The 25,460-nt window shown below is 41.6% G+C and overlaps 2 protein-coding genes across 3 annotated transcripts in view; both read right to left on the bottom strand.

Annotated features, from left to right (window-relative positions):
* The window catches only part of LOC310848679 (ras-related protein Rab-10-like), a 39,080-nt gene extending 30,354 nt beyond the window's left edge, over positions 1-8,726 (bottom strand). The window contains exons 1-2 of the mRNA XM_083748093.1: positions 8,128-8,726; positions 7,603-8,083 (exon numbers count right to left, since the gene is read on the bottom strand). Of these exons, the coding sequence (XP_083604219.1) occupies positions 7,603-7,744 (142 nt within the window). The 5' untranslated portion in view covers positions 7,745-8,083; positions 8,128-8,726. The remainder of the gene's footprint in view (positions 1-7,602; positions 8,084-8,127) is intronic.
* An 8,375-nt stretch (positions 8,727-17,101) lies between these two features.
* Positions 17,102-25,460, bottom strand: part of KLHL14 (kelch like family member 14) — a 62,689-nt gene continuing 54,330 nt past the window's right edge. For both annotated transcript variants that reach the window (XM_083747791.1, XM_083747790.1), the window contains 3 exons: positions 21,789-21,946; positions 17,926-20,172; positions 17,102-17,769 (listed from right to left, as the gene is read on the bottom strand). In XM_083747791.1, the coding sequence (XP_083603917.1) occupies positions 20,032-20,172; positions 21,789-21,946 (299 nt within the window). In that variant the 3' untranslated portion in view covers positions 17,102-17,769; positions 17,926-20,031. The remainder of the gene's footprint in view (positions 17,770-17,925; positions 20,173-21,788; positions 21,947-25,460) is intronic.

Raw genomic sequence — 25,460 nt, 5'->3', positions numbered from 1 at the left:
ATCTTCTGCTGAAGTCTCACAGTACTCAACATATATTCCCTCCCCCCCCCGGCATTTATTATTTTCCCATTACATTAAAACTGTCTTTCTCAAAACCAACAGTTTCTGGGGAACATTGATTGGGCAAAGATATCAGGAAGGCCTATAAATCAGGAGATAAAAAAACAACCCTGCCACCTTCAATTGCAGTTTCTTCAGCTGAAACATTGATATTTCTGTTACTCTCCTGTTAATAATCCTAAAATTAACAGAATGTTGATATGGTGTGGTAAATCAGGATCTGTGCACATGGAGGGAGAACTAGATACTGCTTCTTGGTTTCTATAAGGAACCCCTAATATCCAATCTGGTCCCCCAGGAAAATGGCACAAAGGGAATGTGAATTCAAATAAGAAGATATACAAATCAACCCGGTTGGTCAATTTGCATGACGATTCTACATGCCAGATTGCACTGTGCTCATAGCGAAAGGATTGTTTGAACAGCAAAGTTTGCATACAAACCGCCATTTTGTCTACTGCTGCAAACCTTCCTAATATGGGTCAACCAGCGGCATGTATTATTTGTGATCTGTACTTGAGACAACTGCTTCAGGTGACAGCTTGGCTGATAGAGGATGAGGCTCTTAATCTCAGGGCTGTGTGTTCGAGCCCCACATTGGGCAAAATATTCCAACATTGCCGGGTGTTAGACTAAATGACCCTTGCGGTCCCTTCCAACTCTACAATTCTATGATCCAATCATCTGGATAGTGGTGAAAAACCACCTGGCTAAAAAACACTGACCCAAAGTTGCTTGTGTGAAGCGAGCAGTCATTTTCTATGACTCAGCCAAGTTATAGTTCCTCCCATTCTGAACCCAACACGTATTCATGCATGAGAAGACTATCTCAGTTCACGCAGCAAAAAACCCATTTCATTCTCCAGTATGAATTAGAACACCATTTGCTTCTGCGTTTCTTCACTGTGGTTACACAGAGTTGTTTAATAGCATTACAGTGGCACAGTCTGGTTTCAATACATGTCCTGTTCTTTCTCCCATCACAGAACTGACTGCCAATTCTTTCTGATTACCCTTTTTCACAGAGGATGGGCCTATTCGTTCTTTCCTTGCTCCCAGAGGAAGAGGACACTTTCCTTCTCAGAATCAATGGTCTGATGGCAGCTGCTTTAAACTGTAAACTTCCAGATGGGGTTGACTATAAAGAGCAGAGCTTCGTTAGCATATTTAAACTAGATTGACGGAATCTAGCCTTAACTCATCTACCTCTCATAAAGATTCTGACATTTTTATTCAGTTTGACAAATCAAATGGAAATCAGTGGGACTTCAGGATGCCCAAAGTACTACTCAGTATACAAGAGGATTTTTCAGTATAATTTTAATGTAAATACCCAGTACCTGTTACATTTACATATTCATATGCCACTTAAAAATAAGAGGGGAATGAGAGTGATTCCCAATATGAAAAACACATTTACTTTTTTTAAAAGTCATGACCACAACCCAGGACAGAATCAGTTGAACTTAATTTAGTTTATTCAATAATCTTAGGTATCACCAAACCTGTTGGATTGTAGCCCTTAGCTAAAACCACCATCAGTTTTAGCTGTGATTCCTGCATTGCAGGGGGTTGGACTAGATGACCCTTGTGGATCTCTTCCAACTCTACAATGGACATTGGCATGCGGAACCTGATTTCCCAGCACAATGTTGTATTACAAGTTATTGCCCACAATATTTCTAACAGGAACATAAATAAATATTTCTACTATTAGAAGTAGAACAACAGGATGCAACATGCAATGGGTAATATTGCTTCCCTCCTTTCAAAGAGATTTCTTCACCAACCCAACGGGATTGGCTGTCTGAGGTCATCCTCACAGAAAGGCCTAAGGAAAGATGATAAGCCCTGGGAATCTTCCACTGTAATCCATCCTTTTAAAAATAATTCAAGTAGCTGAACACACACACACACATTTTTTTTGTACGTGCCAATCAGAATAATAATTCCTCAAATTAATCACAGACACACAGTGCAAGCATTTCAGTCCTTGGCTTAATCTGATCTTGATTCTCCTGGGCAACGAAATGTCCACAGACACCAAAGCTGGACATGAGAGTTGAAAGGATTAATTTCTCAGATGTCTATAGAATTAAGTCCTCTTCGGGCACTATAGTTGTAAGAACCAACACAGTAAAGCTGGGGCTGCACAGGAGATCAGCACTGTCAAATGTGTAAGGAGCTTCCACTGAAAACACAAAAGTTCCCTCTGCAGATGTTCACTAATCATGCAAGAAGCCAGGAAGAACATAGACTCTTATGCAGAGTCAGACCATTGGTTCATCTAGCTTAGTATTTTTTCTACAGGTATGGCAGCTTCCAGATGTTGTTGGTTTCCCATCAGCCCCAGCCAACTTGACTAATGCTCAAGACTGATGGGAGCGGCAGTCCAGCAGCATTTGAAGGGCACCCTGTTGACTACCCTTGGTCTACCTATGCTGACTGGCAGAGGGTCTCCTGGAATTCAGACAGGAGTCTCTCTCCTAGCTCTACCTAGATATGCCAGGAATTGAACCAGGGGCCTTCTGCTTCAAATGAAGAGGTTCTCCCAACCAGCTGCACTCCTTATGGGATGAACATTATGGCTAAACATTGCAACCTCAGTATTATCTTAGAGAAATAAAACCTGAGGTTAGCTAGTTTTCTTTGTGGATTTAAAAATAATTCAGTACCTTTGATCCCCACAGGCTACAGAGCACCCATGATCAATGGCTCCTTCCACCTATTCATGTAGAGAATGATAATAACTTCAGGCTATCCACAGGGTAGGGACGCAGGTGGCGCTGTGGGTTAAAGCCTCAGCGCCTAGGACTTGCCGATCGAAAGGTCAGCGGTTCGAATCCCTGCGGCGGGGTGCGCTCCCGCTGCTCGGTCCCAGCGCCTGCCAACCTAGCAGTTCGAAAGCACCCCGGGTGCAAGTAGATAAATAGGGACCGCTTACCAGTGGGAAGGTAAACGGCGTTTCCGTGTGCGGCTCTGGCTCGCCAGAGCAGCGATGTCACGCTGGCCACGTGACCCGGAAGTGTCTCCGGACAGCGCTGTCCCCTGGCCTCTTGAGTGAGATGGGCGCACAACCCCAGAGTCTGGCAAGACTGGCCCGTACGGGCAGGGGTACCTTTACCTTTACCTATCCACAGTGTGGCCAAACTACACACAGAAGAAACAATGTAGGTGCAGATATCCCTGCACCACAACACACTGTTATTTGCAAGTACAGCTTTCCACAATTCTGCTTTTGGACAAACATGCCAACAAGCAAGCATAAAAAGTCCTCATGCAGTAGTGCCCTAATACGGGTCACGTCAAATGTTATTTATGTAAAGTACACACCATCACTATTTCACAACACTTGAATTAGTGATGGTGTGTACTTTACATAAATAACATTTGACCGTCACTATTTCACAACACTTGAATTAGTGATGGTGTGTACTTTACATAAATAACATTTGACCGTCACTATTTCACAACACTTGAATTAGTGATGGTGTGTGCTTTACATAAATAACATTTGACGTGACCCGTATTAGGGCACTACTGCATGAGGACTTTTTGTGCTTGCTTGTTGGCATGTTAGTCCAAAAGCACTATTTCACATGTACTATACACCTGAATGGGACACGGTTGGTGCTGTGGGTTAAACCACAGAGCCTAGGGCTTGCCGATCAGAAGGTCAGCAGTTCAAATCCCCGTGACGGGGTGAGCTCCTGTTGCTCAGTCCCTGCTCCTGCCAACCTAGAAATTCGAAAGCACAAAGTGCAAGTAGATAAACAGGTACCGCCCCAGTGGAAAGGTAAACGGTGTTTCCGTGTGCTGCTCTGGTTTGCCAGAAGCGGCTTAGTCATGCTGGCCACATGACCCGGAAGCTCTACGCCAGCTCCCTCAGCCAATAAAGCGAGATGAGCGCCGCAACCCCAGAGTCATCCACGACTGGACCTAATGGTCAGGGGTCCCTTTACCTTATACACTTGAATATTCAGGGAGCTTGCAATCACATGTTCATGTGGAATACATGCATATAGCAGATTCCAGTGTGACAATGTACACCTCATGTACTTATATTGTACACTTTTAATCCATGAAGTGTGTCTTCTGTTGCTATACAATACATAATGTGGATTATTAGTTCACAAAAGTAGTGGGATGTAATGCTAAACTACTTACATTATAACTTCCCACAATGTTTAAAACACACTCACACTCACAGGCACACTTCCACTGAGTCTAGTTTCCAGGTGCAATCTGCAAAGTAGTTACACTTCTCTAAATGGCCCTGACTATTAAAACTGAAACAGGAAACACAGGAAAGCAAAGTTAAATAGGGGAAATACTTGATTGCTTCACAGTATGATTCTGCATGTATTTACTTGGAAGTAACTGTCAGTGTGTTGAATGAAGCCTGTTACACATGCTTACAGTAGCTATGTGTATGGGGGTTGTGCTCATGGGAATAGCCAGGATCTTTGTTAGGGGGGCAGGCTTTTGTTAGGGGGTGGCAGAACCTCAGTTAGTGATGTGTTTTTCTTGATGGGGGTGGGGCAGCTGCCCCCTGCCCCTCTGGCTACGCTCATGGTTGTGTCAAGGGCTTCACAGAAATGGTGGGTTTTGAGGAGGGTTCGTGGGTGCCAGACCCAAACTAGAGAAGCCACTGTAAATGCTAATAGCCCTGATGCTATTCCATCTGAACTGATCAAAGCCAAGCCAGAGTGGTGGGCTCTGATACTAGCGGAACTATTCACTATGATAGATAGATCTGGTACCATACCTAACTCATGGCAGTAATCTATAATTATCCCAATCTTTAAAAAGGGTGGCAAAAAGCTGACATCCAATTATCGACCAATAAGTCTACTGTCAAACATCGGGAAATTGTATGCTAAACATCTGTTAAATAAACTAACTACTTGGCTTGATGGGAATAACATCATAGGTCCAGAGCAGGCAGGGTTCAGGCCAGGGAAATCTACGGTACTTTACACAACTGTTTGGTGTTATCTCATTTAGCCACCAAGTACACACGGCTTCATAAAGAATGTCTTTATGTGGCCTTCCTTGATATCAAGGCTGCTTTTGATACTGTCAACAGGGGACTGTTATGGTCCAAATTGGAGACAATGGGCCTAGAACCTAGATTACTTTACTTGATCAAAAAGCTTTACACAAAGAACACATGTCACATAAGAACAACACCAGGGATTGTAATGATAGATCCTGTCATTATAAACAGAGGAGTAAAGCAGGGCTGTGTATTCGCTCCCTCTCTTTTTAACCTTTTTCTTAACAACCTCGCTTCTTTACTAAAACAGGTGGATGCCCACAGCCCAAAACTCAATGCATCAAGCATTCCTATCCTTCTATACACAGATGATGTGATTTTGCTTTCGCGGACAAGAATTGGCCTAAAATGTTTGTTAAATTCTTGTATTGACTATCTGTCCAGAATGAAATTGTGCATGAACTTTGATAAAAGCAAAACAATGGTTTTGGGGAATTCACACAAAAGTTATAGCTGGGTACTTGGTGGAAAACCTATCCAGCAGGTATTCAAATTCAACTACCTGGGAATCACATTCCATCATAGGCTTCTATGGTCCTTGCACCATGCAACGGCGGTGAATGCCAGCAAGATGTCTATGCATGCCACAATGCGTTTCTTTATAACAAGAGGTAATTCGCATATCCTCTCTAACCTCAAGGTCTTCAACACCAAAGGTATAGCTCAGTTGCTCTACGGAATTCCAGTCTGGCTGCCAGGGTTTACCCAGCTGGTAGAACGCGTGCAGGAAGCTTTCCTTTTTAAGATTTTTGCTGTCCCACATTGTGTACCCTATGCAGCCTTGTGTCTAGAGGGAGGTCAACACAAGGTAGAGACCATAACCTGGGCAAGATTTCTTACATGCTGGTTAAACATCTGCCTCACAACAGATAAAGATCCTCACCTTAGTAAAGTTTTGCTAGCTCCCTTTCTTTCCCCAGGGTTACAACAGTTTAACATAAGGTACAGCAACTTGGGCTGTCAGTGGAATTTTTGCGATCGTTGTCCCCACCATCTGCCAAGGCTATAATAAAAACTAGGTTGTGGGACACTGAACGCCAGGAACTAACAGCAGCAGCAGAGAAAACATGTCCCCCTCTTAACTTTCAACTTTCTTGGGCACATGAAATTAACTTCCATTATCTTGAATTTTTACTTAATCCTCAGGAAAGAAGGGCATTTTCACTGGCCAGGTTTAATTCAAATCCTTCAAACCTCCTATGGGGAAGGTTCTTGGGAATGGTGGAAGGAGAAAGAATTTGCCCATGTGAAGACCATCAGGTGGCAGCTCTTACACATAAGGTTCTTAAATGTAAACTATATGTTGATCTCCGCCAGCAGTTCCTAGGTCAACTCTGCATCCCCAAATGGAAACTAGAGTTAGAGGTCATACATTTTCTATTACAGTGGTACCTTGGGTTACATATGCTTCGGGTTACATACGCTTCAGGTTACAGACTCCGCTAACCCAGAAATAGTACAGTGGTGCCTCGCAAGACGAAATTAATTCGTTCTGCGAGTTTTTTCGTCTTGCGATTTTTTTGTCTTGCGAAGCACGGACTTTGGAAAGCTTCAAAAATCACCAAAGTCTTCAAAAACCTCAAAAAAGGCTACCACACTGTGTGCTATGAGTTGCTCCTCGAAGTGAATGCATGGTTTTAAGAAAAAGGAAACAAACTTGCAAGACAAAGGAAACAAACTTGCAAGACGTTTGTGTCTTGCGAAGCAAGCCCATAGGGAAATCCGTCTTGCGAAGCAACTCAAAAAACGAAAAACTCTTTCGTTTTGCGAGTTTTTCGTCTTACGAAGCATTCGTCTTGCGAGGTACCACTGTACCTCGGGTTAAGAACTTTGATTCAGGATGAGAACAGAAATTGTGCTCTGGTGGCTCTGCAGCAGCAGGAGGCCCCATTAGCTAAAGTGGTACTTCAGGTTAAGAACAGTTTCAGGTTAAGAATGGACCTCCGGAACGAATTAAGTACTTAATCCGAGGTACCACTGTATTGGGGAATAATCAGGAGCGCACCTTTTTTGTTGTTAAAACACATTGCAGATGTCTGGAGAGGAGACCTAGAGATGTAACCTTAGTCTGCTTTGCCTCTTTCATTTGACAAATGTTTTGTGTCACTGGGAAGGCGGTAATTCTGTATTGATTTGCTATGGATGTTTGTATGTGATACCAATAAAAGGTTTGAGAATTGAATTAATAGTTGCGAAGTTTTACCACGCAGTGTTTTCAAGCTTCACAGAGATCTTCGGGCAGACTTGGAAGTTTCTGACAGAACTCTGTGTGAGTTGGAAGACTGCACGCTACATTATAGATGAAACTACAATGCGACGACTGTGCGCGCGCGCACATTATTATAAGAGGGAATAAACCGATTTTCCAACCCACAGGCAGCGGGTGGGGCGCTGCCAGAAGGGGTACGCGGAGCAGATAAGAAAGGAAAGCGGAGGAGGCGGGCAAGTGAATAGCAGCTGCAGGCGGAAGAGCGATTACTCACCGACGGTGGTGATATAGGAAGGGGGCGGAGACGGCTTGGTTGGGCAGAGCTCGGTGTATCGCCTCAGGATCGAGCTTTTCCCCACGTAGGAGTCCCCGGCCATTACTATCTTGGCCTGCAGTACTTTCTCCGGCTGAGCCATGGCCCACGAACCAGAGAGCGGAGTGGCTGCAGCTGCTCCCGGCGCAGGACTGAACCGAAAGTTGCCGGTCGGGCGTCGCTCCTTTCCACCTCCAGACACGCGGCCAAAGGAGGGCCCGCCCTTCCTCCGCCGCCTTCCTCTCCGAAGCGTCGCCAAGCCTCGGCTTACGCGAGAGATTGGAGCTGGATTTCCCCCCAGCAACAGCGGGCCGACTTCTGTTTTGCTGCTTAACTATATGCCCCCAGTGCAGGGCTCCCTGTGCCTTTGAACAGTGGTGTCTCAGGCAGAAATTCAACTGGTCAAGCTGTTCTCTCTCTCTCTCTCTCTCTCTCTCTCTCTCTCTCTCCCTCTCCCTCTCCCTCTCCCTCTCCCTCTCTCCCTACCCGCTCCAGGCTGCCTACCACGCAGCTGCTATAAGCAATAAGCACAGAGGGAGAATTGACATGACGGCGGATGTGACAACCCGTTCTGGACTAGTTGGGGGGTGATGGTGGTTGTAGACTAGTCCATCCACAAGTCCTTGCGCCACAGCCCGGACTCCCAGGCATGTGGTCCAATACTGGAGTGGCCTTACATGTTACCACTGCTCAGTGGAAAAACACTGAAGTCCTGCTTTCATAGATCACAGAATCATGAGAGTTGGAAGGGACCTTGCAGATCATCTAGTCCATCCTTCCATGCAGGATTAAGCAGCTGCTGTCCCATATGGGACAAACCTGCAACCTTGGTGTTATCAACACCACACAGTAACCAACTGAGCTACCCAGGCTCCCCTGGTTATTATCTGTCTTATTAGATCATATCTAAAAGATAACGTAACAGGGGAAATGCTGGAATTGAAAGCCACAGTTAGTGTGGAAATTGATTAAATCACAAGTACTCCTAGAGAATTTTTTAATTTTTCAGTTCATTGTTCCTTTCATAAGGTGGATGATGGCTAGGACCTGGAGAAGTTGAAATGAATCACCCTAATGGTTTTGAAGTTAATGTCTAATTCTGTGAGTTGTTTTACTGGCAATAAAACATAACACAACATGTTCACTTGATAAAAGTCAAGTAATGTGCCTTTATTTGGGGTTTGACAATTAATGGTAGGCAACTGAATGGCTACAGCTTCAGGTTTTTGTTTTTTTAAAAATAATGTATTGAAAACTAAAGTAGCTTAATTTCCACTCTCATTCCTAAAAAGGTTGTTGGCTTTAGTTGTCCTCCTTTCACTCAGTTCTGTTGTCAGTTTGGGAATCCTGTATTCTTCGTAGTAGCATAGGGGATACACCATTCTATACGTACATCTCCTAACTTATTAAATATTATGCACTGTGTTACTGTAGTCTCTTTCCCACCCCTCAAAAATACCCTATTTGATTTTGTACCCTCCCCCCTGACTCTCCAATCATTCCTTTTCTCTTAAGCTTCTGCCTGAAAAAAAACTCTTTAAGCTATTTCCAGTTTTTTATTGTTCTGATCAATGATGTCAACTACCTGTTGACTAAATATGCTGCAATAGAGAGCAAAGGTTTTTAGGCATTGCATTCTTGAACAGATAAGTGTGTGTGTGTGTGTGTATGTATGTATGTATGTAGATAAAGAGATCGAAAAAAGAAATAGTTCCTACAAAACTATTTCTATTTCTAGCATATGCATGCTTTGCAGAAAAGTGGGGGGTGGGGACAGGGGAAAAATTAATAAAAAGAAAAAAGTCTCCACGGCTTTAGATATGGAAAGAATATAACTCAAAAGCATACTGACTTGTGCAGGGGTGGCATTCAAAGGAAACTGAACATTTTGATTTGACCCTCTTTTCTTGGAATCTGTCTTCAGAATGGAGGATTATTAACAAGTTATTTGACAGTTGCGCTCTACAATTCTGTGATTCTATGAAACTGAATAGGAAGGCCCCACCTTAATATATGTAAGATAGGAAAATATTGGACAGAAGGAAGGGTCAGTAGCCTCCTTCATACATTAATAATTTGAAGGGGGCTCCATGCAGTGGTCAAACTGCAAATTTGCCCAGTTCCACTGAAAACATCCTTGCCTTGCATATGGATGCCTGCAATGAAGAAGCCGACACATTCGCACAGACCTCTGTGGTAGCTGGAAGCCTGTGTGATTAGGTTTCCAGCAGTTGTGGAAGCCTTCATGTATAGAGGTCTACGTGTGTAAGTTTGCCTATTGCAGACCCACCACCCATTTAACTATGTAGAGCTCCTTCATGTAAGCTATGTGTGAAGGGGATAATATATTTTTACCCTCTCCAATTTTTCCAGCGGATTCCATTTTGTGGCTTGTGCATGCACAGTGGGATGTAAAAGTAGCTACTTGGCTGCTTCCAGTGTTCTTCTGCATTCTTTTAAAAATGCAAGTACTGTACAAAAATGTGACAATGGAAATATCTCTCATCCTTCTGGAAAATCAAATGACTTATCTAAAGGGCCAATATATTGATTTAGTGGCTGATTGTAGTCTATCCAACTGAAATGTTCTTGAAGTTGGTCCTCGCCATAAAAATTTCAGACAGAACTGCAGGCATTGGCTTTGCCCATCTCTCCTAATCTTTTATGCACCTACCGTTTCCAGAATCACCTCTATGAAAAAGAATATTCCTAGCTTGTAATGCATGCTTACCTAATGGAATCATGCTTCCAAGAACCCACAAATCTTAAGTGAATTCTAAAGTGTGTGCCCTTGTGAATAGCAATATACACCTAAAATATTTGTGAGCAATAAGATCATGTTCTGAATGGTTAATTTTCCTACTAGGGATGTTAGCTCCAATCTGCCTGTTATGAATTACCATACATAAGAAAAAGAAATCTGTAATTCTACTCCTCCGTGTCTTTATTTTGGAGTCTGAAGAGATGCCTGAGAACTGCTTGGATTTCAAAGTGGCTTCTTGCCATATTAAGGACTTGATTTTAAAATATGTTCCAATAAATCACCAGGAAAGATTATGGCCTATGTGAGGGAGCTCTGCAGGATATTCATAATGACTTCATCCCTCCCAAAATTATTAGCAGATACTGTGCTGGATTGGTAAATACCAGGGTTTGCAAAAGGCAGAAAGCAACAAATGCCCTTGCAAACCTGGAGAAATCTGCTTTGGAGTGGTGGTGGAGAATAGTAAGAACTATAGTTGTTATAATGCAGTTAATGGGTGACAGTATGCTAATAAGTCAGATTAACTAAGCAGGTGATTCATGCAGTAATCCTTCTTGAAAGAAAGTGCCCATTTTGAGATGCTAAATGAGAACATAAATGCAGTCAGGCATAGAATCCTTGAAAGATAGAAAGTGTGCAGACCTGCTTCTTAATGTAATGGGTGAAATTAATTTTTTGGGGTGAAAGGGGCTCATTTTTCATATCCTGCAATCATTTTAAAGGAGTAAGGGTCGAAATCCTAAGAGATACAAGTATATTTCTGGCAAATGTAAATGAATGTAGAGACATAACATAGCAGAATTATATTACTAAAATTGCTGTGTTGGTCACCTGTGACAGGCCCTCATGGACAAGGATGTATGGACAGTGAGAGCAAATTCACAAGGTCAGCACACTCATGTGTCACGACATACGGTTTGGAAAGCTCTGCACTACACCAACTTAAATGTTTGTTCTGCCAGTGCAAGGGGATCTGCTCAATCTATCCCTGTGCAGCCTGTGTAACTTGGGGTTAGCATTATACCCTCCAGAGAGTGTGCTTTAATTACAATTTGAGTTGAGTTGAAAAAATCCGCCTGACTTCTGAGTCCCATGTTCAGGATGCAAACCTGGACTCCCTCTCTTGTCAATAGTTTGAAGGGGGCCCCATGAAGCTGTGCAAAGCTCTCCCACTCTGCTGGGGAATGAAGTACAGTGGTACCTTGGTGAAATATACTTGGAGTCGAGAGTGGATTTCATGCTCTTTATTCAGCTCATAGTGGTGAGGAGGAATGGAAGTTCCCCCACAATATCTGCTTTATATACATTATAAAGGGATGCGGGTGGCGCTGTGGTTAAAACCTCAGCGCCTAGGACTTGCCAATCGTCAGGTCGGCGGTTCAAATCCCCGCGGCGGGGTGCGCTCCTGCTGCTCGGTCCCAGCGCCTGCCAACCCTAGCAGTTCGAAAGCACCCCCGGGTACAAGTAGATAAATAGGGATCGCTTACAAGCGGAAGGTAAACTGCATTTCCATGGCTCGCCAGATGCAGCTTGTCATGCTGGCCACGTGACCTGGAAGTGTCTTCGGACAGCGCTGGCCCCCGGCCTCTTAAGCGAGATGGGCACGCAACCCTGGAGTCGGATACGACTGGCCCATACGGGCAGGGGTACCTTTATCTTTATACATTATTTACACCATGGGCTGCACATGATTGGCTAATTCCGGGATTCTCCTGTAGGCCAATCAGGTTGTGGATTCGCTTCCATCTGGAGCTGGATTGGGTGGCTCCTGTGGACCAATCATACTGCTGCATTGTTCTAGGACCAATCAGACAGCTGCATTCTGAATCCTATTGTTCTAGGACCAATTAGACTGCTGCATTTTGGATCCTATTGTTCTAGGACTAATCAGACTGCTGCATTTTGGATCCTATTCAACTCAGTACATAACACTTGGTTTAAGAACAGCCCTGTTTACGAACTATTCGGTTTACGAACTCCACAAAACCGGAAGTAGTGTTGCAAAATTTACCTCGGTCTAAGAATGGAAGCCGAACTGTGGAAGGACAATAGGTGAAAGGCATAGGCATACTTGGCCCTTCAGATGTTTTGAGACTACAATTCCCATCATCCCTGACCACTGGTCCTGTTAGCTAGGGATGATGGGAGTTGCAGTCCCAAAACATCTGAAGGGCCAAGTTTGCATAGGCAGTCAGAATGGCCTCCAAGGAAGGATAGAAGTCTACGTTGGCCACTTCTGACTCTCTCGAACCACACCCATCCATTCCCCCCTTGCACTGGTATTGTTTCCCTGGTGTGGGGTTCTACAAATCCCTGCTAGCTTCAGTACAATAGCATTGCTACACCACTGTAAATATACCCCACTGGAACAATTTCAAAAAGACATCAGTAGAAAATAGGATTGCATTGTTAGATAAGTGAAATGAACTCTATTTATACAAGTTGCAATCCTGGAAAACTTATAAAAAGCAAACCATAAATTAATATTAGAGGCCACTTGGCCCTTTAGTATATAATTAAATCTATCTAATGAGAAATAAATAAGACTTACAGAGAGTAATGGAACTGAAGGGGAGGAAACTCCTCTACTTGAGGTTTGGTTATGTTGTGTGATCACTCTTACATTTTATCATAACAGATAAGGATACTACTGCAAATTTTGCAGTTCAGCGTAATATCTATAACTGGTTTTGATGTCTTACTCAGCTTTGTACCAGTTTGATTTTTAGAAAGAGTGTACATTATTTCCATGAAAACAAATATGAGGATGAGGAAGCATTTTCCCCTGTGTGCAATTCCTACTAAAGAATTTACATTCTTCTAATTTATTGGTTTACTGCATCACTTAGTGCACTCTGGAGATGTGCAGAATGTCCCCGCTGTTAGGAATATGCAGACGAAATTTACCCTTTTTGCACTGAGTCACTCACTGTCTCCTTGAAGTCATCATACTCTTTCCTTTCTCAACCCCACCCCCCTCTGTATGTTGGCAGAGAGAATCACAGCTATAAGGTAGCAATCTGGACTATCAGTAAGAACCAACCAGAGGGGGATGGGATGAGAACAATGGTAAGGGTGTTGTTCATACACTATTCAAAGGGTTGGGTGGTTTATGGACAAACATGCTACAATTTTTTTTTAGAGTGGGGATAGATCATGGTAAACACCTCATTACTAGGATAAGTGAAGATAAGCACTCAATTACAATTTCCAGGATCTGGAGGTGTGAGATGATCTAATTAATATATGCAGACACAATTCAATTAGGTCTACCAGGATGCAGAAAGTCTCATTGATGGATTCTAAGATTGCATCTTAAACTTTTTAGGCAAGAGGAGATTTAGGCATAGACAATTCAGGTGCAGAGTCACTATGGTATCTAGTTTCCTGTGCTTCTCAAGAGTATTTCAGGAGATGGTTGTTGCTGTTGTTGTTTGGTACTTCAGAAACCAGAATCAAGAATTTGGGGTTGAGTCGGAATTTTCCAGGCAGGCAGCTGCTCTTTTCTGAATATGGAAATGCCCGTGTTTTCTCACCACCAGCCCCACTAGGAGTGTACACAACCAAAGGAGATGAGAATAATGCATATTCCTTTAAGATCATCTTGCTTGTATGCAAATCTTTTCTTCCTTTATTCTGTTTGTGTGAAAAAGATGGGTCATGTAGCTTTAAGTTCTGTGTACAAATGAAAAAGAACAGGAACCTTGCAAATTATTTTACATGTGAAAAAGATTGTGTCCAAACTATGTATAAAAATATGAGTACTTTCACCTGGTATAGAACTGCATGTTCTGTAATTAAATATTACACAGAAATATCACTACAGGGAATTAGAAAATGATGTATACACAAAACTCACATAACAAAAGGGAAAAACTGGTATTCAAGTGAAGCAATGACACATAAGCATATAGAATTCTACGATCTGATCCCAGCAGTGAATATTACATTTGCGAATTCTAAAAGCCAAATCCTGTAACACATGTACTGTGTAGTTCAGAAGTGTCACATTAATATGGAATGGCATGAATTTAATCATTAATCTAGTTCTTAATTGTAATACTTCAGACAACCTATTACATATGTAGGGGGGTAAATTACATTAAGCGAAACTTATGCCAGTTGAAGATTTGAGCAGTCATCATTTTTGTGGGAGAGCAAATATATTATTCTTTTGGTAATGAAGTATCAACATCAAATCCTGTTTTGGATCAGAAGAAGCTCAGTAGCCCCAATCCAGTGATCCTCACCTATATCAGCTTGTTGGGATGCTGCTTCTCTTTGACAAAGTTAGTGTTATCAAAAGTTGCATATATACAAAGGGTAGCTGCAAACTGTGCACAAATCTTTTCTAAGGCTTGCCCCTTCCACACCTGCTATTTGCAGCTGGTGCCAATGACAGCTTTTCTTTCATTGCAAATAGAGGCAGGCAAATTTTGACCATGACTTCAGCCAGGGCAGGGTGGTGGTGAAAGAGATTTGAGCCCACCCCAGTATCAGCTGCTTTTAAAAAAATCAGCTCCAAACATTTTCACACCAGAGCTAACCATCTGACAGGTGTCACAGCTAATTTGGTCTGAGAGTTAAAATAGTCTGTGTGGCTTTTAAATGCTGTTTGGAAATGCCCTTCACCCCCTGTCAATTATAACATACACTTCTCCTGCATAATACAAGAGCAAAACTCTAATCCTGTTGGTATTAGTATTATATCTGGCCAAGAGCTAGAAATGGGTTTTGCAATCTGTCCACTTTCCCCATCTTGTACCTACAATGTTCACTTCAAATTTTGGGAGCACTTGCAAGCTTTGAGCAGCCATTTTAGAATTTACGCCAGCAGTTCTGCCCCTGCTGTGATTTCACAGTGTAGCTAGACCTATGGCCAGGGTGGGGGACCTTTTTCAGCTTCAGTCCCTTTGGGGAAACCTGGGGACCCCTTGCCAGTGGCGGATGTGCTCAGATGCAAAAGTGGTCTGAGCAATAGATGCGACTCTCACCTTTGCACAGAAGGCTACATTCCAGCCACACAAAAGTGTGGTTGCATACACACAGTACCTTCAAAGCACATTTGAAGCACATTCTTTCCCTCAAAGAATTCTGGACACTGTAGTTTCTAGAGGGTTGCTGGGAATTGGAAGTCTGTGAGGAGTAGACTGCAATGCCCAGAATTCTTTGAGGGAAAGAATGCGCTTCAAAAGTATACAGTCTCTGCAATCATATAGTGCAAGGTGACGTCTTCAGTGACTTCCAGGCACTATTTGTCAGTGAAACGGGGCAGGGATCAACACACTCACCCCCTCCCTTCAACCCATCTCCCTTCTTAATGGAAAAAGAACAGCAAATATACCTCTCCCACTTATCTAATGACACTACCTTATCTAGTGGGAGAGGGAAAATATCTATTCCCACTGCTCACATTTCAAATTATTTCATTACGTTTACAGCATTTATTTGGGCAGTGAACTAGGAAGCAAAACAGTCTGGAATCATGGGATGCACAAAGCCATTTATCCAAAAACTACACAGAAAGTGTATAAATGTGAGGGGAGGTGGAAAAGAGGAATAGCATTGCTTCTGAACAAGGAGAAGAAGGGAAAACAAACGCAGCCGAGCCATGGTTAAGTCACCATGTTGACTTGTAAAATAGGAACTTTTGTTTTCCAGAGAAGTAAAATGAATGAAAAAATATATATCCACAGCTGGTCAGAGGCTAAGCCAATGTGATAATAATGCAATAAAAATGTGTTTATATTCAGTACCTTACAATTAAAATAATACACTGAGTGGACACGTCTCTCTTTGAGGTATATGCTCTTCTTTTGCTTCAGTAAGGGATACAAAAGATAATGTCCTTGCACAGCTTCTGTAGTTTTACTTTGCAATTCATGGCTGCTTTATTAATCAACGCAAGATGCATTCATTGAACTGGATTAATCCTGCATAAGTAATTTTTTGAAATTTCCTGCTGAAGTTATTTTTCATTTCTGTGAACAAATAATTTATTTGGATTTTCATATATCAGGATCATAGAGATTTGCCACAGTCAGATTTTAATTTTAGTTACATTTGAGTTGGCTTATATATTAGGGCACAGAGTTTTGCATGAGAGCCTCTTCTAAAATCTGTAATTGGTGTGGAACATTGACATGCACGGAATAAATCTGACAAGGTCCAGGGAGCCAAGTTCAGTTCCACTGATCAACATCTATGCTGCAGATTAACTGAATCTTTTATGGCATTACAAGCACTCTAGAATTCATTAGTGCATCTTCCCCTCCCACTAACCATTCTGACCTCCAGTGCTAGTAAGCCTTCTTTGGGTGCCATAAATTTTAAAAACTTACAACAAAGCAAGAAGACAATGAAATGTCCTGTTCTGTTTCTTCCAACACACATGCACACGCCACCAGCCTCTCTTAAGTTTACGATAATTATTTTAAAAATATAAACACACAGCTACTTGCACATTCTGCTGCCTTCTTTCTGTCTGAGACGAGGTCTCAGTTGCAAGGATAGACTTTGGAGTTGGCCTTTTAGAAGGTGTTTAAAAAATGACATTCAATCCCTCAAAAGATTTGGTCTTCCATCTATTCACAGTCACCTAACTCAAATGTTCACACACCTACATGACAAAAGGATCTCAAAACATTAAATGTTAGATTATTTAAACTCGTCAGCAGCAGAGATTTGTCAGACAGATGCATTAGTACATAAGTTTTTATTTAAAGTCCCCTCGCCCTACAAGCAAGCTTCATTTACACATTCTAGTACTGTACAAAATTTACATTATTGGTTACTTGTATGGTTTCCTTGGTCATGCCTTCCCAAAAATTAGAAAGATTTACATATATTCCTCATAAATGCTTTAATTATCTTTGTCTTTTTTTAAAAAAAGAACTTTTAAACGGACAAGAAATCCCCCATCTTTCCCATTAAAGTGGCATTTTAGCAGTGGCATGGGACAACATAGTGGCAAGTCCTGGTATTTTTAAACGCCATAAAATGTTCTCTCATTTGGAGTGGTAACAGGTTTCCTTTCCATATATTTATATATACATATAGATTTCTAAAAACCCTCCCCCCCAAGTTATGATTGCACGACGTATTATTTTACAAGTAATTTTTTTTGATCGGAACAACACAAATAAATACAAAACTAACAGAGATTGCACTACATAAGAAAAATGGGTTGAGTTTCCAGGACAAACACTCCAGTTTCAGGAACTCTGTAACAGGGACTTCACTATGTTTCCTTTCTTTCTTTCAGATACAGTTCCCTAAACAATTCATTTGCAACATTTGAAGAGACTGAATCTCTGCTAGTTTTCTGCAAGTGACAACAATGGAATTAAAACAAAAAAAAAATCCTTCCAGTAGCACCTTAAAGACCAACTAAGTTAGTTCTTGGTATGAGCTTTCGTGTGCATGCACGAAGGAAGGATTTTTTTTTGTTTTGACTATGGCAGACCAACACGGCTACCTATCTGTAACTGGAACAATGGAATTAGCATTAGCAAAACAACAGTGGCAGTAGTATTAAGAAATCCAGTTTTTATTGTTATCAGTTTTACTACTTTCTTAGTAGCCTAAGTCTTATAGTTTGAGTTTCCTACCTTTCCTTTTGGTCAACTATGATGTATGACTTCTGCCTACTTGTACCCTGTGCCTCTTTGTTGTTCCCTTACGCATCTGAGATTTGAACATAAAGGGGTTTTTTTGTAAAACTAGATTTGATTCTATATTGTCTTGTATTTCTGAATAGACAATTTTATTTTTCATACAGACTATAGGTTAGTGTGTGAACTGGCTGCTGAAGGGGTGGTGCAGCTTGTAGGATCTGGCATAAGAGTCCTAAGAAGGGCAAAAAAATGAAAATTTATTTCCATCCATTGGTGGTAGGAATCAAATCATATTCCTATGCCCGTACGCTTTATTCCTGTGCAAGACGCCCAATGGGACTTGGATGGAGATAGGTAGGGACAAAGTGTCCCATTCTACAAAAACTTGCACAGCACTAATGTGAAATAGCTGTGTCTAGCACACTACACAAATATGACGAATACAGTGGTACCTCGGAACTCAAACGGAATCCGTTCCGGAAGACTGTTTGACTTCCAAAACGTTTGAGTTCTGAGGCGCGGCTTCTGGTTGGCCAACAGTTAGGTTTTTGCACAGTGGAAGCCGTGTTGGACGTTCGTGTTCCAAGGAATGTTCAAAACCGGAGCACTTATTTCCGGTTTGTTGGCGTCCGGGAGCCGAAATGTTCGAGAACAGAGCCGTTCGAGTTCTGAGGTACCACTGCATTAAAGTAGAAGAAAACATATAGGGCCTAACTTGATGTTAAACATTAGTGTGACTAAACCCTGATGGCCCTTTTTATTTTAAAAGAATCAGCAGCTTCTAGAGAGTGTAATTTATAGATTGGGAGGCATATTAACTGTTCCTGCACACACTGCTTCTCTGCTCCAAACCTCTCCCACCTACATTTCTCCTTGTAAGGTCACAAATGCATGTTTATCCTCAACACCCCTGCCATTCTGGGCTCAAAACTGCCTCAGTTGCACTGCCTATTGGAATTGAGTTGAGCTTAACTAAACTTTATACCTGTTATGGTAGTTCTATGCCCATATTTCTTTTCACCACAGGTACAAAGTTAGTTTATAAATATTTCAGTGTAGATCAGATTAAGGAATTACAGCTACTTGCCAATATATGTGATAGCACATAATCCACATTTTAAGAAAGAATTGGTTCTTTGGTGTTAAATAGGGGGAAATAACAAATCTATTAGTCAAAATGACTCAAATATTTGTTAATTTGTATCTGAAATTTATGAATTAATTTAAGGAATAACTTAAATCTTAAAAAAAACAAACAAGAATTACTTGTATAGGCCAGAATGTTTAAATCAGAATAATACAAAATAATATACAGAATAATAAAATGAGGTTCTATGAATTACTCTGGATTTACACTACTAATCCATAGAATTGGCCCCAGTCCTAAAACCTCAATTGTGATACATCTGAAAAACTTCCACTTCCCCCCTACACTTAGGCATGGGGATTTCAGAGCAGACTATATGAGGGGCCAATCTGTTCAAAACAGAAGCCTTCTCTCTTATGATCTGTCTTCTTAAGTTGTGTTACTTGCAGAACACGTCAGCAGCCACACATTAGGGCTAAAATGGGGAAGCAATTCTGTAGTTCAATGCATTTGGGCATCTCAGTTTTGAATTTATTGTGAGCAACATCACCATGACCTCAACACAGATCCCATGCAGGTAAAATACAATGCACAATAGTAATTTTGTTCATTCAGGCAGTGTTTGGATGTTTAGAATTCTTCTCTTTAAATTTAGAATTGATATGAGGGTTTATAGCAGAGAAAAGTGAGGATCACTCTGAAATGGTCATCTGTTAACATGTGCAGTATTCCATGCTTTCAAGCTACTTGTTTGACAAGATACCGGTCTGTCTGAGGTGGGAACTATACTTAGTCCTTTTTTAAAATCATAAATGCAGGTATCGGGGATAGGGTCTTGTTGTATGTAGTACCAGGAATTCTGTCCCTTAAAATATTTAAGTCACCCATCATTTAACAGTGTTCATTTCAGTACTTCCTGTATGTTATTTATTGTATGGCACACACGCAGGTAGTATGACAGTGGAGCAAGCAGGTCCTGCCAGGGGCTCAGCTACATCTCCTTCCAGCTCTGTCCAGGTTCCGTTCTCAGGACTGTAGCAAATGGTAGAAGATTTGTAGGCTCCCTGTAACACAACATAGTGTTGTTGAGGTAGCAGATAAATGACATCCAAGCAAAATTTGAACAGCTTCAGCTAGAAAACAACTGGTCCTTGGTTGCTCTGCAACTTGCAATGTATTCACCTTTACAACTAAGATGCACACACACTGCCTTGATTTAGTCATAACTTCAAAAAAACTATAGTAGAGGCATCTCGAAAGTAGGGCTTTGGGTGAGCCAAGTGCAAGGTAGTGGGAACTTGAGCTCCTGACAGTCAATTGGGGGGTTCGGCAGGATGCTGGAAGTGATAACAGAGAGAGAATGCAGGAGGCAATAGCTGCTGCTGCTCCTTCTCAGGAGTTGCAATGCATCATGACAGAGTGCCAGGGGCTTGGCAGGTACTTGATAAAAACCAATCTCTGTCACCAGCCTGGATAACAGTGCCCAAGAGTAGTCAGATTCCCCCATAACATCTCTTCTCCCCATGCTTTTAGGGATATACTTAGTCAATTTCCTCTCAAAGCAGTAAAACTGCTTGATTATGAAATTCATATCTGGAATAAAGGACAAATTCACCAAGGCAATAAATAACTGCAGCATAGATTGTTTGCTTATTCTGCACATACAACTTGGCATGGTTAGAATCTCACCTTTCAATTCAAAATTTCATTCTCACATAAATAGCTTTGCAGCCATGTGTCTGGAAACTGGACAAAGCGTGGCTCATCACTATAAAATTCTGGCTCTGCCTACATTTCATGTCCGATCCATCTTCTTTCACTTTCCACATGCTGGCAGAATCCTTCCACTCCAAATGGCTAGCTTGCATTGAGAGCAAAATCAGAACCTGTGACCTAAAACTTGAGTCACTACTTATGCTCCCACAACTGGAAGCATTCCAGACAATCAAGTGAAGAATTCTAGAGATTGAATTTCAAATTCTTTGCAGTGCAGCCAACAAAACCTGTTCCCCATTGGGGTTGGGAATACTACCCTTGTTTGGCCAAGACACTCCATATTCCCTTGCAAGATTTAGCATCTTACCATCCGCAGTTTTGCAAAGTAGATTCTCAAAAATCCTATACTCTGAAATATACTGCCCTTGTGGCACAAAATATGTTGAATCCATCGTACATGTTTTATTTTACTGCCCATTTTACGCAAAACAAATATGATAAGTATTGAAGGAGGGGATTTATCACACTGACTCTTCCATGGTGCCTTATCTGCTGAAAAATTGTAGTAATGGCATTGTGGAGAATGTGGCACGATTTTTGAGTGACACTATGAAATTACGTCACCATAGGTCCAAAGAGCTATCTTTGTACCTCATGATATCTGGACAGTTTTATCCTAAAGTATCTCCTACTATGTTTCATTAACTGTGTTGTGTTCTTATCTATGTATACGATGCACTTTTTTAAGCCAGTAAAGGAGATTGATTGATTGATTGATGTTAATAGCTTAAAAAGAAATAATGACTACTGATTTTGCAAAGCAGGTTATAAATCAGCCAGATATTTTCCATACATCAAAGATTCTGACAGCAATTTATTTAGATATGTATCATTCTCACAGAATGGTTGCAGCATGTTCTCAAATGATAACCGAGAGATCCATGTACAGACAAGGGATACATACCATACTCCAGCTGTAGCCTCCTACAAGGTAAATGCTGTCATCAAGAACTGCACAGCCAGGACCACTGCGACCCTCTAAAATAGGAGTTTGCAAAATATTCCATTGATCACCTTTTGGGTCATAGCATTCCACGAGCATGACATCAAGATGCGAAAAACCTGTACAACACAATTATCAAATGATGTGAAACCACTTATTTTAAGAGAATGAGCATATGGTACTTGATCAATGATGTAAAAACTTCGCCCACCTTAGTAAGTTCATCATTAAAGACTAAATTGCAAAGAACAGGAGAAAACCTCTTAAAGTAAGAAAGTGAAATATTTTCCTTTTGTCATCTTCATCACAAAATTCAGCACTGAGCTAACATTTGCTTTTTTCCTTAATAATAAACACATATTGGCTGCCATTAGTTGCCAAAGAACATTCATGGAGAGTTACTGATATATGAGATTAGAGTGTTTTTTCTACTCCATGATACCAGGAGTGAAATACCAGGACCGAAATGTGAAGGTACTATGGAATATTTGAGTGCTCCCTGTCCTTTATCTCTCTCACACAAGGCAGCTGAGGAATGGAAGAAGGAGAAATTAGAGTACAGAGATAAGGGAGAAACAATGAAAGGGAAGAAAGGTGTGTATTTTAGGCAATAGCAGACATATGAGTAAAGCGAGAATGGAGAAATAATGAGAGGGCGAAGGGACCATTTTAAACAATGGCAGAAATTTGAGAAGAGCAATCAGAGGGTGATATTGAGAGGGGAAAGTAGCAGTTTGAAACAAGATTTAAGTAAAGTGAGAAGGGAGGTGGGAAAGGCTCTATTGTGTTAGCTTCTGTGTTATACCTAGCTCCATTTCTCCTTGTTAAAGCTGTTTTTTAAAAAATAAAACAAAAAACCCTCAGTGTTTTCCATCCCTTCTTTACTCAAACCTCTGCTATTGTTTTAAACTGAAAATTTCTTATGAGGGTCTCTCCACCCTTGCTTTGCTCAAACTTCTTCCATTGTTTAAAACATGCATACAGTATTTTCTCTTCCACTGTTTCTCTCTTCTCATTGTACACAAGCTTCTCTTTCCATGTGTGAGAGGTAAAGGATGCGGAGCCATCAGATATCCTATAACAACCTTCACACAATGTATTTCACCTCTCTTTGTTCCAGATTCAAAGTAGCAATTTAGAAGAGATAATTTATTAACCAAAAAACCCCAAACACCCATATGTACAACATCCATCAACTGAACTTAACCTTCTCTAACTGAACAAGCTCACTTGACAGTCATGTTCTTAAGATTCTGTTATCTTAAAGATACAGTAACATACACCGTCATAGCATGTTAGCACAAAGAGGGCTGCTGAAAAGGAGAGAGCAGGAGGAATAGAAATCTCTCTCTCTCTCTCTCTCTCTCTCTCTCTCTCTCTCTCTCTCTCTCTCTCTCTCTGTGTGTGTGTGTGGCCTGTATGCAAGGGAGAGTTGAAAAAGGAGAAATAAGGTGGTAGGAATGGGGATGAAAGGTGATAATGGTGTACAAAGGGAGATGCAGAATTTAAGAGAGGATTGCTTGGTCCCTGCTCCTGCCAACCTAGCAGTTCAAAAGCATGAAGTGCAAGTAAATAAATAGGTACTGCTCCATCGGGAAGGGAAATGGTGTTTCCGTGCGCTGCTCTGGTTGGCCAGAAGCGGCTTCGTCATGCTGGCCACATGACCCGGAAGCTGTACACTGGCTTCCTCGGCCAATAAAACGAGATGAGCGCCGCAACCGCAGAGTCATCCACGACTGGACCTAATGGTCAGGGGTCCCTTTACCTTTAAGGCATGGAAATGGGGATTATCTGTGTGGAAGGGAGAACTGAGAAGAAGAGGGGGGACAAGAAAAGGGGGTGAAGGTGGAAAAGGTGCTTAACAGTAATAAGGTGTGGGAGGAGGAAGGTGCAGGAGATTACCCTGGTAGTCGTTTTTTCAAGGTTACACGAAAGGAGGAGGAATAGACCTAGGGGTGAAGGTGAAAAAAGGTGCAAGGCAGGGTTGCAGAACAGGACAGAGGCTTCAGAAATGGGGTGGGGAGATGAATAGTGAGCTTAGTAGTTACATATAGTGGGAAAGGGAAGCTGTAGAGGGTTAATGGGGGGAGGTCAGGGGTGTTGGCAAGTGGAGAAAGCAGGGGTGTAGCCCCTAGTAAGATGAATGCAAATAATGATTGTTAGAAATAAATTGTAGACAATTTTTGAGATGAGTGGGGGATTTTAAATGTTGTTAAATATTACCCCTAAAATTAAGGACTTGTTTCTTTGCAGAGCTTCTTCTCCAGCTTGGGAAATGATTTACAGAGGGAAATACTGTTGGCAATTTGGGTCAGAAATAATCTGTTTGTTACAGTGAATTTACGGTGATGACAAATCATCCATGCTTCTGAGTAATGGAAGTTCCCATTTTTATATTATCTAAAGCATTCATTACTCATTTATTTAATGTAGTGAGATTATATATATATATATATATATGCTTTCGTAGATTTTCACGGGTACAGGAATGCAGGTTTTGGTGTCCTCGGGTGTCTTCCCGTGTAAAAGTTGGGGTGTCTAGGCGACGTTTCGACGAGGTCTCACTCGTCATCTTCAGGCTGGTGCTTTCGGCTTCTTGTTACTGGAACAGAGCGGGATCTCAATGTTTGAGTTCCTATAAATACTATAGAGGGGGTGTGGTGTCTAGCCTCCAATGTTCTGGGCAGAGAGGAAGTTCCCAGGTTCCTTTGTAATTTGGCCACACGGGAAGGAAAAACTGGATAGCTTCCTCACACATCTCAACAACTTACACCCCAAAATACAATTCACTATGGAAATAGAAGCCAACAACCAACTTCCCTTCCTTGACGTCCTAATCTACAAAAAACCTGATGGCTCCCTAGGACACACTATCTACCAGAAAAAAACACACACCAACCGCTACTTACATGCACAATCACACCACCACCCTGCACAAATAAACTCCGTAGCCAAGACTCTCATCTCCAGAACCAAACGCCTGGCTGACAAAGACCACTTGACAACTGAGTTACAGAATCTCTCAAATGTGTTAATTGCCAATGGATACCAGCAAAACAGGATTACGAAGCTAATCCAAAAGGAAACACCCCCCAAAAACCAAGACACAGAAGAAAACAATGGCATGGCCCTCCTTCCTTATATCAAGGGCACTACAGATAAAATTAGCAAAATCCTCCATAAACACAATATCAAAACAGCCTTTTGCACCAACCAAAAAATAGCCAATATCCTCAGAAACCCCAAGGATAAAATCCAGTTGGAAAACCAAGGGATCTATGAAATACCCTGCAAAGTCTGCCCAGCCACGTACATTGGACAAACAAACAGACGAATAAATGCACGTATCGCAGAACACAAGAATGCCGTCAAAAAAGAAGAAAAAACTTCCTCTCTTTTCCAACACATGAAAGAAACAGGACACGAAATTAATTTTGCAGATTCCAAATTGCTCTTTAACACGGAACATCACCACAAGAGAATAATCATGGAAGCCATCGAGATAGAGAAACACCCTCACAACATGAACAAGCGTGACGACACATCCCGCTTGCCAGACATCTGGAAATTAGCCCTCCCCACAAAAACTGACACCAGATCCAGAGGCACACAGAACGCCAACACCAATCAACC

This window comes from Podarcis gaigeae (assembly GCF_964106915.1).
Source record: "Podarcis gaigeae genome assembly, chromosome: 7".
NCBI classification, from domain to species: domain Eukaryota; kingdom Metazoa; phylum Chordata; class Lepidosauria; order Squamata; family Lacertidae; genus Podarcis; species Podarcis gaigeae.
Note: the sequence above shows the minus strand (reverse complement) of the source record. Positions and strands in the feature narration are given on the sequence as shown.